Consider the following 14,498-nt stretch of genomic DNA (forward strand, 5'->3'; position numbering starts at 1 on the left):
AGGCTCAGAGAGGCAAAGTTATCTTCCCAAGAATATCAAGATGATAAGCAGCAGACTGAGGACGTGAACCCAGGTCAGTGACTTGGTTTGGATATTCGTCTCCTCCAAATCTCACGTTGAAATGTTTTCTCCAGTGTTATAGGTGAGGCCTAGTAGTAGGTGTTTGGGTCATGTGGGCGGATCCCTCATGAACGGCTTAGGTGCCCTCCCCTTGGTGATAAGTGAGTTCTCAATTAATTCACATCAGAGCTAATTGTTTGAAAGAGCCTGGTGCCTCTTCCCCCATCTCTTGCTTCCTTCTCTCATCATGTGATACACTGGCTTCCCATCACCTTCCACCATGGTTGTAAAAGTTTCCTGAAGCCTCACCAGGAGCAGATGCTGGTACTGCGTTTCTTATACAGTCTGCAGGACTGTAAGTCAAATAATAAACCTTGTTTTTTTCAAAAAACAAAACAAAACAAAACAAAACAAAACAAAATTACCCAGTCTCAGGTATTCCATTATAGCAATGCAAAATGAACTAATACAGAAAATTGGTATAAGGAGTAGAATGTTGCTAGGAAGATACCTGAAGGTGTGGAAGCAGCTCTGGAACTGGGTAATGAGCAGAAGTTGGGAGAGTTTGGAGGGCTCAGGGCTCAAAATATGACAAAAAGACAAGGGAAGGTTTGGAACTTCTTTGAGACTAGTTAAATGGTTATAACTAAAACACTGATAGAAATATGGACAGTGAAGGCCAGGCTGAGGTGGTCTCAAATGGAAATGAAGAAGTTATTGGGAACCAGAATAAAGATCACCCTTTTTATGCACTAGCAAATAACTAGTCTGCATTGTGTCCATGCCCTGGGGATTTGGGGGAGGTTGAACTTAAGAGTGATGACTTAGAGTGTCTGGTAAAATAAATTTCTAGGGTGGGTGCGGTAGCTCACAACTGTAATCCCAGCACTTTGGAAGGCTGAGGCGGGCAGATCACAAGATCAGGAGTTCGAGACCAGCCTAGTCAATATGGTGAAACCCTGTCTCTACTAAAAATACAAATATTAGCCAGGCGTGGTGGCGGGCACCTGTAATCCCAGCTACTTGGGAGGCTGAGGCAGGAGAATCACTTGAACCCAGAAGGTGGAGGTTGTAATGAGCTGAGATTGTGCCACTGCACTCCAGCCTGGGTGACAGAGTGAGACTCTGTCTCAAAAAAATTCTAAGCAGCAAAGCATTCAAGATGTGGCATGGCTGCTTCTAACAGCCTAAAATGAGGAATAGGTGTAAAGGAATGACTTAAAGTTGGAACTTAAAATTAAAAGGGAAACAGAGCATGAAAATTTGGAAAATTTGCAGCCTGGCCATGCAGTGAAGAAGGAAAAGGCATTTGCAGGAGAGAAATACAAGAGAACTGTGGAACAATCACTTCCTAGAGAGATTTGCATGATTAAAAGGGAAACAGGTGCTGATAGCCAAGACCACAGTTTTAAAAAGGCCTTGAAGTCATTTCAGAAACCTCTGGGACAGTCCCTCCCATTACACGCCCAGAGACCTAAAAGGAAATAATGGTTTTGGAGGCCACGCTCAGGGGATGCCCAGTGCTACCTCAGGATACTGCTCCCCACATCCTAGTTTCTCTGGCTCTAGCAGTAGCTCAAAGCGCCCCAGGTACCATTCCAGCTGCTACTCTGGAGGGAGCAAGCTATAAGCCTTGGTGGCATCCACATAGTGCTAAGTCTACAGGTGCACAGAGTGCAAGAGAGAAGGAGGCTTTGCAGCTTCCACCCAGATTTCAGAAGATGTATGGAAAAGCCTGGGTGCCTAAGCAGAAGCCTACTGCAGGGGTGGAGCTCCCACAAAGAGACTCTACCAGGGCAGTGCCAAGGGGATATGTGGGGTTGGAGCCCCTGACACAGTCCACAGAGGGCCACTTCCTGGTGGAGCTGTGGGAAGGGGTTGCTGCTCTCTAGACCCAAGAAAGGCAGAGCCACCAGCTTGCACCCTGAGCCTGGAAAAACCACAGGCACTCAACTCCAATCTGTGAGAGCAGACCCAGGGGCTGGCACCCTTCAAAGCCATAGGGACAGAGCTGCCCAGGGCCTTGGGAGCCCATCCTTTGCGTCAGTGTGCCCTGGACGTGGAACTTGGGGTCAAAGACTATTTTGGAGCTTTAAGATTTAATGTCTGCCAGGAGGCTGAGGCAGGAGAATGGCGTGAACCCAGGAGGCTGAGCTTGCAGTGAGCCAAGATCGCACCACTGTACTCCAGCCTGAGTGACACAGCAAGGCTCTGTCTCAAAAAAAAAAAAAAAAAAAAGGTTTAATGTCTGCCCTGCCCTGTTGTGTTTCAGACTCAAGTGGGGCCTGCTGTCCCTTTCTTTTGGCCAAATTCTCCCTTTCGGAATGGGAATGTTTACCCAATGCCTGTGCCACCATTGTATCTTATAAGTAAATAACTTGTTCTTGATTTTACAAGCTCATAGGTACAAGGAACTTGCCTTGAGTCTCAGATGAGACTTTGAACTTTTGATTGAGTTGATGCTGGAACAAGTTAAGACTTTAGGGGACTATTGGGCAGGAATGATTGTATTTTGCGATGTGAGAAGGACATGAGATTTGGAGTACCAGGGGCAGAATAATATGGCTTAGATATTTGGTCCCTCCAAACCTCATGTTGAAATGTGATCTCCAGTGTTGGAGGTGGGGTCTAGTAGAAGGTAGAGTCATGGTGACAGATCCCTCATGAATGGCTTGGTGCCCTCCCCTTGGTAATGAGTGAGCTCTCTGTTTTTTTTTTTTTTTTTTTTTTTTTTTTTGAGACGGAGTCTCGCTCTGTCGCCCAGGCTGGAATGCAGTGGCCGGATCTCAGCTCACTGCAAGCTCCGCCTCCCGGGTTTATGCCATTCTCCTGCCTCAGCATCCTGAGTAGCTGGGACTACAGGCGCCCGCCACCTCGCCCAGCTAGTTTCTTGTATTTTTTAGTAGAGACGGGGTTTCACAGTGTTAGCCAGGATGGTCTCGATCTCCTGACCTTGTGATCCGCCCATCTCGGCCTCCCAAAGTGCTGGGATTACAGGCTTGAGCCACCGCGCCTGGCCGAGCTCTCACTCCTTAGTGAGTTTTCACTCTATTAGTATGAGAGAGCTAGTTGTTTTAAAAAATCTGGCACCTCCTCCTCATCTCTTGCTTCCTCTCACCATGTGATACACTGGCTCCCCTGTTGCCTTCCGCCATGAGTGAAGGCTTGCTGTGGCCTCACCCGGAGCAGACGCTGGCAACTACACTGCTTGTTCAGCCTACAGAACCATGAGCCAAACAAGCCTCTTTTCTTTATAAATTACCCAGTCTTGGGTATTCATTTATAGCAACACAAACAGACAAACACAGTCAGTCATGAGCTAACTCAGCAGCTCATGCTTTGAACCACTTTGTTCCTCTTTGGTGCTGCTCCCCCTCCCTCATTTCTTACCCAGATTATTCTGTTGCCATCACTTCTTCATATGAAATACCTGTAGTTTTTTGGGTCTAGACTGGGCCTGTGTAGTTATAGCACTCACCTGGAGAACATGATGGATTTTTGCCTTTGGGACTTCTGAGCCCATGGTTAAACATTACACTCTCAGAAGAAAAGGCCTCGATTTATAAGCGACCAGTGGGGCATATTGAATTGGTACCTAGTACTTCCTGTGTTTAAAGGTGAGCTGAACCGGGCCAAGGACAGCAACATGCCACGACCGTTTATGTTAGAACTGGCTCCAATATCCCAGTCTCTCAATATCTAAATTCTTCCCCAGCATGGGTGAGGGGCAGGGGGCTTTATCTTGAGAACTCCTTGCTGGTTTCCAACCCATAAATTGTTTTTCTAAATGCAGAATCTGGCCTTCGATGTAGGCAGAAAATACTTTTAAGGGATGGTGTGGGGTACCTGGTTTATACCAACCTGATTAACTTGCCACATAAACAAGTTAATCATTGCTTTCTTCAAGGATCATTTGGGGCCATTAACCAGAGCACTGGCTTGTTACCAGGCCTTAGCCATCTCTTAGGCCCACAATGAATCAGAGAAGGAATTCATAGTAATCCAGAATTGGCTTTTCTTTTCTTGTTTTAGGCTTGGGGATGGGGGGAAAGCATAAGAAAACCAAGCCTGTCTCCTCACAACCTACATCCTCCAAAAAAATAACAGTGCATATCCCTGTTACCCAAATGCCATCCAGTTTCTCTAGGCTAAGCACTAAGAAAAAGTAAAGCCTAAGAGCATACAGTCCCATAAAACAATAAATATGTGAACCTGATCAGCTGAGAGCAAAAAGGAGGAGGAAGGCACAGTTTGCCTCCTTCTGGGTATGCTATATACCTTTGATGCCCATTTGCTAGAGATCTTCACCACCTCCCTGGAATATTCCTGTCCACAATCTGAATTTGGACATGCCCATCTCACCCATACCCAATTCAGCTAATTGAATAAAGCAGGGTTAGCACATGTGAATGGTCTCAGGAGTTGACAGGAAAAGAGAAGCCAGCAAGGTTGGGGCCATGGCAAACTCGAGAAGAGAAGCAGAATTCAAGTCAGTCAGTGGGGAGTGAGGAGGTGAATAGGGGCAATATTAATTTTTGCCAGATCTTACCATCTTTCAAGAGAACCAAAACAGAGCTATCCTTAGACCCACATGTCTGGGCTCCTGCCTGGCTCTGAGCTTTTAAGACCCTCCCCATCCCCTGCCTCCACCTTTGCCCTCTTGACTATACTGGGGCTATGTCCACCCAGATCCTGCATTCTCCATTCTAGAACCATCTGGACACCTGCACCCTAGAATTCCCTACACAAAAGGCCTGAAGAGAGACCCAGGGTCCTTTGAAATGGTGGTACCATGTTGCTGTCCTGGATCTGGTTCAGCTTGCCTTTAAACACGGGAGGCAGCTGGTTCCAAGATGGCCAAATAGGAACAGCTCCAGTCTACAGGTCCCAGCGTGAACGACGCAGATGGGTGATTTCTGCATTTCCAGCTGAGGTACCGGGTTCATCTCACTGGGGCTTGCTGGACAGTGGGTGCAGACCATGGAGTGTGAGCTGAAGCAGGGTGGGGCATCGCCTCACCCAGGAAGCACAAGGGGTCAGGGAATTCCCTTTCCTAACCAAGAGAAGCTGTGACAGATGGTACCTGGAAAATCAGGACACTCCCACCCTAATACTGAACTTTTCCAATGGTTTTAGCAAATGGTACACCAGGAGATTATATCCTGTGCCTGGCTTGGAGGGTCCCATGGCCATGGAGCCTTGCTTACTGCTAGCACAGCAGTCTGAGGTCAAGCTGCAAGGAGGCAGCGAGGCTGGGGGAGGGGCGTCTGCCACTGCTGAGGCTTGAGTAGGTAAACAAAGCAGCCAGGAAGCTCAAACTGGGTAGAGCCCACCGCAGCTCAAGGAGGCCTGCCTGTCTCTATAGACTCCACCTCTGGGGACAGGGCATAGCTGAACAAAAGGCAGCAGACACTTCTGCAGACTTAACCGTCCCTGTCTGACAGCTTTGAAGAGAGTAGTGGTTCTCCCAGCACAGAGTTTGAGATCTGAGAACAGACAGACTGCCTCCTCAAGTGGGTCCCTGACATCTAAGTAGCCTAACTGGGAGACACCTCCCAGTAGGGGCTGACTGACACCTCATACAGCTGGGTACCGCTCTGAGACGAAGCTTCCAGAGGATCAGGCAGCAACATTTGCCGTTCTGCAATATTTGCTGTTCTGCAGCCTCCACTGGTGATACCAAACAGGGTCTGGAGTGGACTTCCAGCAAAATCCAACAGACCTGCAGCTGAGGGTCCTGACTATTAGAAGAAAAACTAACAAACAGAAAGGACATTAACACCAAAACCCCATCTGTACATCACCATTATCAAAGACCAAAGGTAGATAAAACCACAAAGATGGGGAGAAACCAGAGCAGAAAAGCAGAACATTCTAAAAATCAGAGCACCTCTTCTCCTCCAATGGAATGCAGCTACTCGCCAGCAACGTAACAAAGCTGGATGGAGAACAACTTTGACAAGGTGACAGAAGTAGGCTTCAGATGATCGGTAATAAACTTCTCCAAGCTAAAGGAGGATGTTCAAACCCATTGCAAAGAAGCTAAAAACCTTGAAAAAAGGTTAGATGAATGGCTAACTAGAATAAACAGTGTAAAGAAGACCTTAAATGACCTGATGGAGCTGAAAACCATGGCACAAGAACTACGTGACACATGCATAAGCTTCAGTAGCTGATTCGATCAGGTGGAAGGGTATCAGAGACTGAAGATCAAATGAATGAAATGAAGCAAGAAGTTTGAGTAAAAAGAAACGAACAAAGCCTCCAAGAAATATGGGACTATGTGAAAAGACCAAATCTATATCTGATTGGTGTACCTGAAAGTGATGGGAAGAATGGAACCAAGTTGGAAGACACTCTGCAGGGTATTATCCAGGAGAACTTCCCCAACCTAGAGAGGCAAGCCAACATTCAAATACAGAGAATGCCACAAAGATACTCCTCGAGAAGAGCAACTCCAAGACACATAATTGTCAGATTCACCAAAGTTGAAATGAAGGAAAAAATGTTAAGGGCAGCCAGAGAGAAGGGTCAGGTTACCCACAAAGGGAAGCCCATCAGACTAACAGCAGATCTCTTGGCAGAAACCCTACAAGCCAGAAGAGAGTGGGGGCCAATATTCAACATTCTCAAAGAAAAGAATTTTCAACCCAGAATTTCATATCCAGCCAAACTAAGCTTCATAAGTGAAGGAGAAATAAAATCCTTTATAGACAAGCAAATGCTGAGAGATTTTGTCACCACCAGGCCTGCCTTACAAGAGCTCCTGAAGGAAGCACTAAACATGGAAAGGAACAACCGGTACCAGCCACTGCAAAAACATGCCAAAATGTAAAGACCATTGATGCTAGGAAAAAATTGTATCAACTAATGAGCAAAATAAACAGCTAACATCATAATGACAGGATCAAATTCACACATAACAATATTAACCTTAAATGTAAATGGACTAAATGCTCCAATTAAAAGGTACAGACTGGCAAACTGGATAAAGAGTCAAGACCCATCAGTGTGCTGTATTCAGGAAACTCATCTCATGCGCAGAGACACAAATTGGCTCAAAATAAAGGGATAGAGGAAGATCTACCAAGCAAATGGAAAACAAAAAAATGCAGGAGTTGCAATCCTAGTCTCTGATAAAACAGACTTTAAACCAACAAAGATCAAAAGAGACAAAGAAGGGCATTACATAATGGTAAAGGGATCAATTCAACAAGAAGGGCTAACTATCCTAAATATATATGCATCCAATACAGGAGCACCCAGATTCATAGAGCAAGTCCTTAGAGATCGACAAAGAGACTTAGACTCCCACACAGTAATAATGGGAGACTTTAACACCCCACTGTCAACATTAGACAGATCTATGAGACAGAAAGTTAACATGGATATCCAGGAATTGAACTCAGCTCTGCACCAAGAAGACCTAATAGACATCTACAGAACTCTCCACCTCAAATCAACAGAATATACATTATTTTCAGCACCACATTGCACTTATTCCAAAACTGACCACATAGTTGGAAGTAAAGCACTCCTCAGCAAATATAAAAGAACAGAAATTATAACAAACTCTCTCAGACCACAGTGCAATCAAATTAGAACTCAGGATTAAGAAACTCACTCAAAACCACTCAACTACATGGAAACAGAACAACCTGCTCCTGAATGACTATTGGGTACATAACGAAATGAAGGCAGAAATAAATATGTTCTTTGAAACCAATGAGAACAAAGACACAACATACCAGAATCTCTGGGACACATTTAAAGCAGTGTGTAGAGGGAAATTTATAGCACTAAATGCCCACAAGAGAAAGCAGGAAAGATCTAAAATTGACACCCTAACATCACAATTAAAAGAACTAGAGAAGCAAGAGCAAACACATTCAAAAGCTAGCAGAACACAAGAAATAACTAAGATCAGAGCAGACCTCAAGGAGATAGAGACACAAAAAACCCTTCCAAAAAAAATCAATGAATCCAGGAGCTGGTTGTTTGAAAAGATCAACAAAATTGATAGACCACTAGCAAGATTAATAAAGAAGAAAAGAGAGAAGAATCAAATAGACACAATAAAAAATGATAAAGGGGATATCACCACCGATCCCACAGAAATACAAACTACCATCAGAGAATACTATAAACACCTCTACACAAATAAACTAGAAAATCTAGAAGAAGTAGATAAATTCCTGGACACATACACCCTCCCAAGACTAAACCAGGAAGAAGCTGAATCCCTGAATAGACCAATAACAGGCTCTGAAATTGAGGCAATAATTAATAGCCTACCAACCAAAACAAGTCCAGGACCAGATGGATTCATGACCAAATTCTACCAGAGGTACAAAGTGGAGCTGGTACCATTCCTTCTGAAACTATTCCAATCAATAGAAAAAGAGGGAATCCTCCCTAATTCATTTTATGAAGAATCATCCTGATACCAAATCCTGGCAGAGACACAACAAAAAAAGAGAATTTTAGACCAATATCCCTGATGAACATCGATTAAAAAATCCTCAATAAAATACTGGCAAACCAAATCCAGCAGCACATCAAAAAGCTTATCCACCATGATCAAGTGGGCTTCATCCCTGGCATGCAAGGCTGGTTCAACATATGCAAATCAATAAACATAATACAGCATATAAACAGAACCAACAACAAAAACCACATGATTATCTCAATTGATGCAGAAAAGGCCTTTGACAAAATTCAACAGCCCTTCATGCTAAAAACTCTCAATAAGTTCGGTATTGATGGGATGTATCTCAAAATAATAAGAGCTATTTCTGACAAACCCACAGCCAATATCATACTGAATGGGCAAAAACTGGAAGCACTCCCATTGAAAACCCGCACAAGACAGGGATGCCCTCTCTCACCACTCCTATTCAACAGTGTTGGAAGTTCTGGCCAGGGCAATCAGGCAGGAGAAAGAAATAAAGGGTATTCAATTAGGAAAACAGGAGGTCAAATTGCCCCTGTTTGCAGATGACATGATTGTATATTTAGAAAACCCCATCGTCTCAGCCCAAAATCTCCTTAAGCTGATAAGCAACTTCAGCAAAGTCTCAGGATACAAAATCAATGTGCAAAAATCACAAGCATTCTTATACACCAATAACAGACAAACAGAGAGCCAAATCATGAGTGAACTCCCATTCACAATTGCTTCAAAGAGAATAAAATACCTAGGAATCCAACTTACAAGGGATGCGAAGGACCTCTTCAAGGATAACTACAAACCACTGCTCAGTAAAATAAAAGAGAACACAAACAAAAGGAAGAAGATTCCATGCTCATGAATAGGAAGAATCAGTATCGTGAAAATGGCCATACTGCTCAAGGTAATTTATAGATTCAATGCCATCCCCATCAAGCCACCAATGACTTTCTTCACAGAATTGGAAAAAACTACTTAAAGTTCATATGAAACGAAAAAGAGCCCACATTGCCAGGACAATCCTAAGCCAGAAGAACAAAGCTGGAGGTATCATGCTACCTGACTTCAAACTATACTACAAGGCTACAGTAACCAAAGCAGCATGGTACTGGTACCAAAACAGAGATATAGACCAATAGAACAGAACAGAGCCTTCAGAAATAATGCCACACATCTACAACCATCTGATGTTTGACAAACCTGACAAAAACAAGAAATGGAGAAATGATTCCCTATTTAATAAATGGTGCTGGCAAAACTGGCTAGCCATATGTAGAAAGCTGAAACTGGATCCCTTCCTTACACTTTATACAAAAATTAATTCAAGATGAATTAAAGACTTAAATGTTAGACCTAAAACCATAAAAATCCTAGAAGAAAACCTACTTAATACCATTCAGGACATAGGCATGGGCAAGGACTTCATGAGTAAAACACCAAAAGCAATGGCGACAAAAGCCAAAATAGACAAACGAGGTCTAATTAAACTAAAGAACTTCTGCACAGCAAAAGAAACTACCATCAGAGTGCACAGGCAACCTACAGAATGGGAGAAAATTTTTACAATCTATCCATCTGACAAAGGGCTAATATCCAGAAACTACAGAGAACTTAAACAAATTTACAAGAAAAAAACAAACAACCCCATCAAAAAGTGGGTGAAGGATATGAACAGACACCTCTCAAAAGAAGACATTTATGCAGCCAACAGACACATGAAAAAATGCTCATCATCACTGGCCATCAGAGAAATGCAAATCAAAACCACAATGAGATACCATCTCACACCAGTTAGAATGGTGATCATTAAAAAGTCAGGAAACAACAGGTGCTGGAGAGGATGTGGAGAAACAGGAACACTTTTACACTGTTGGTGGGACTGTAAACTAGTTCAACCATTGTGGAAGACAGTGTGGCAATTCCTCAAGGATCTAGAACTAGAAATACCATTTGACCCAGCCATCCCATTACTGAGTATATACCCAAAGGATTATAAATCATGCTGCTGTAAAGACACATGCACACGTATGTTTACTGTGGCACTATTCACAATAGCAAAGACTTGGAACCAACCCAAATGTCCATCAATGATAGACTGGATTAAGAAAATGTGGCACATATACACCATGGAATACTATGCAGCCATAAAAAAGGATGAGTTCATGTCCTTTGTATGTACGTGGATGAAGCCGGAAACCATCATTCTGAGCAAACTATCTCAAGGACAGAAAACCAAACACCACATGTTCTCACTCATAGGTGGGAATTGAACAATGAGAACATCTGGACACAGGGTGGGTAACATCATACACTGGGGCCTGTCGGGGGATGGGGGGAGGGGGAGGGATAGCATTAGGAGATATACCTAATGTAAATGACGAGTTAATGGGTGCAGCACACCAACACGGCACATGTATACATATGTAACAAACCTGCACGCTGTGCACATGTACCCTAGAACTTAAAGTATAATAATAATAAATAAACAAATAAACAAACACAGGAGGCGCCAGGTACTGATTCAACATGTCCCTTTGTCGACTTACAAATCCAGGCCTTTACTGTAACCCCCCTTCTAGTAGGGTTGCCGGATAAAACACAGGATGCCCAGTTAAATTTGAAGAGTTTTTCAGTATAAATGTGTCCCAAATATTGCGTTATTTGCTTCCATATGCAATTCAAATATAACTCAACATCCTGTTTGTTTGTTTGTTTGTTTGTTTATTTAGAGACAGGGTTTTGCTCTGTCTCCCATGCTGAAGTGCAGTGGTGCAATCTCGGCTCACTGCAGCTTTGATCTTCTGGGCTCAAATGATCCTCCTACTTCAGCCTCCCTAGTACCTGAGACTAGACACATGCCATCATGCCTGGCTAAATTTTTTTAATAGAGATGGGTTTTCATCATGTTGCCCAGCCTGGTCTCAAACTCCTGGGCTCAAGTGATCTACCCGCCTCAGCCTCCCAAAGTGCTGTGCCCGGCCAACATCCTGTATTTTTATATGCTTAATCTGGCAACCTTATCCCCATGTCTGTCTTCCTGAGAGAAGACTCACTGATGGCTGATGGGTGACTACTGCAAGGAGGGGGAAGGTTTCTGCAGGCTACAGGACAGAGGCTTCTATCTGTACCATCTTACTGGAAATGTTATGGGGTGGGTCTAACATGGAAAATGGAATCTATAAGCCTAACCTCCCAGGTTTTAGATATTTGACATATGTTTTCAGCAATTCAAAATTCCTTTAAAACACTGTTCAGACCAAACAGTCCACGTGGGCCTTGACCTCTGGCATAAGGTCATTCTACCCATTGCTTAATGGCTGTGTTCCTCTGCATACGACACCCACACTTCAACAATACCTAATTATATACGAAGCCTCAACCACAGTGGGAGGAGAGAAGAGTGAGTACACTGCAGCTTAAGTGAGAGAGACATGTATTTTGGAGAGGAACATCTACAGGTCAACCTTCCTTAGGGGTGGCATCGACCTGGCAGTGATCATGGTGGTATTAGCTCTACAGAGACAAGGGGGCAAGGATATCAACACAAATGGTGGAAGGAGTGGAGGCCACAGAATGAGAATACTAGAGGTGTCATTCATATTTTACTCTAAATTCCTCGTTTTGCCAGAGATACGATGGAGCCATGCTCACAGAAGATAAATGACTCGCCCAAACCCACACTCTTGAATCTAAGTCTACAGATTCCTAGTCCAGTGCTCTTCCTTCTAAATCACGTAGGATCCCTTACAGAGGAACACGGAATGTTACTCCTTTTTCATGATTTGAAGGCAACAGCAAACTTGCTTTAAAATTGTGCTTCAAAAAAAAAAAAAGGGAGAGAAGAAAGAAAGAGGCAGGGGAGAAAGAAAGAAAAGAAACAAGAAATCTCCCTTCCCCCCAACTTCTCTACTTTTGAAAACTAAGAAAAACAAACCACTCCAATAATATAAAGACATACTCAAAACCAAGAGGGTAACAAGAGCCTAAAAATTGCTAGTTATGCAGGCACTCTTCTTCACTTGAAGTTAGGCACTAAATATAGAACCAGAGAGCCCTTAAAAGATCTCTAAACTCCTTAACCAATGCAAGTGCCCAATCTCCAAGTTTTCTCCCATTTACCAGGAGGCCCCAGTCTGCAAAGGCCAGGAGAGAAGACAGACTGCTGAGGATGGCAGGAAGTGTTCCCCGAGTGAGACTAACCTGAACTGGATAAAATATTGCCTGCAGGGTAGGGAGAGTCTCAGTGAAGAAGTGGTCCCAGACTTCAGCCAGAACCTCAATGCGATTTTCACCTACAAGAGGGTGAGAAGATGGGAAGGGAGAAAGAAAGAAAAGAATTTGTCATTATTTGTAGAAGAGGCCAGAGGACAGTTCCACATAAAATGTCAAGTTGCACATGCTAACAAACTTGCAGCCAGGAGCTATTAAAGCCCAGAGAGCAGAGGTGTGGTACTGCAGGATCTTCATTCCAGGCTAAGACCAACAGAAATTCTCAGGGCAGAAATATATTCCATTTCACAAGGATGCATGCATTGATCTTAGCTCACTGGTCTTACTAATAAGTAATCTAAACTTACCAGTCTTCACTAGTAAGACTCTGAATGGGAGACGCAGCATTAGTTGTGGGGAGGGAAGACAGCACATTACTTACATTTGATCTACAAGGTGTTACTATAGTAAATGTAGGACTGGGTGGGAAAATCCAATGGAAAATATGCAAATACGCCTTTCCATCCTCCAATCCAGAAAAGGGAGCTGACATCTTAAAATCACACAGTAACTGTTATCACATGAATGGTTACAACATTATCCAGCACAATGCTAGTTTACTTACCTATAAGATATCTCATGACCAGACTCTAATACCCCCTGCTTTGCAGGCTCAGAGAGGCCAACTAATTGCCCCAAAGTCACACAGCTCAAAGGCAGAGCTGTGATTCCAGAACCCATGCTCTTGGCCAGGCTAATCCGGGAAGATCATGTGCACAGCTATATACTGTTTTGTTTTCTTACTCATTAAGTCACTGGGTTTATTCTGGGTTTCAGCTGTCAATGGAGAGAGGCAGAAAGAGGATCTGGAAACTGTTTTCTCCACCCACTTCTTTACAGTAACTGGGAGGGCAGCATTCTCTGAAAAGGCCCTCTGCAAAACACAGCACCTGACTTCTGATGCTGTCCCTACTTACTCCTAGGATCAGGAAGCCTAAGCTACAGCCAAGTGTCCCTGCTACCCCAGGCTGGAGCACACAGGTCACCCAATACCATCGGAAGGCTGTGTGAGGAACTCTGCACCTCCAGAAAAGACGGGCCCTAGCAGAGAGGAGCCTGCATAGCAGTTGCTGTTTAATGACCTAGATATCAGAGCTGATATTGGTCACTGCCTCAGCTCATCCCAGGCAGAGAAACTGGGTCAGCCAAGATTAGACACTGAGAGACACGTTTGGCAAGACACTGCCAGTTGCACTGAATAAATCTTGAAAGATTCATTTGGCACTGTCTATTAATTTAATGGGCAATAAAAGCAGTGGCTGGGGAGAGAGAATAGAACAAGGGCATGACTAGTAGCCAGCAGGTCCAAAGATGTGCAGATTTTGAAAGGTCAGGGTGAAATTCACAGGGGGAAAATGCAAATCCAGGGCACCCTCAACTTTCCTGTGCAAACCACTGATCACACTTTATTGGAATGGTTTATTCACTTCTTCTCTGTCTTGTCACTGGAATGGGAGTGGGAATGGGGCCCTGCCTGTCTTGCTCATCACTATATTGCTAGTGCTAAGGATGGTGCAGCCACTTCAATAAATCAATCTTTTAAAAGCTTTGCTTGAATGGATGGAAAGTGCCAAGTGTATAGATTTTTGCAGATACTGGGACTGGTGAGTGGAAGGAGGTTACCATTTAACCCAAATATGGGACAGTGTAGAACAGGACTTAATAGTTAGCATGAACATTTTCCTTTGCTCCTAGGATAAAGAAAACCTGAATAATATGA

The 14,498-nt window shown here is 43.7% G+C and overlaps 1 protein-coding gene across 6 annotated transcripts in view; it reads right to left on the reverse strand.

Moving 5' to 3' along the window:
• Positions 1–14,498, reverse strand: part of PRR5L (proline rich 5 like) — a 96,088-nt gene that overhangs the window by 21,670 nt on the left and 59,920 nt on the right. For all 6 annotated transcript variants that reach the window (XM_030917609.1, XM_030917610.1, XM_030917615.1 and 3 more), the window contains one exon: positions 12,710–12,801. In XM_030917609.1, coding sequence (XP_030773469.1) covers positions 12,710–12,801 — 92 coding nt within the window. The remainder of the gene's footprint in view (positions 1–12,709; positions 12,802–14,498) is intronic.

The sequence above is a fragment of the Rhinopithecus roxellana genome, chromosome 15, assembly GCF_007565055.1.
Source record: "Rhinopithecus roxellana isolate Shanxi Qingling chromosome 15, ASM756505v1, whole genome shotgun sequence".
Taxonomy (NCBI): Eukaryota; Metazoa; Chordata; class Mammalia; order Primates; family Cercopithecidae; genus Rhinopithecus; species Rhinopithecus roxellana.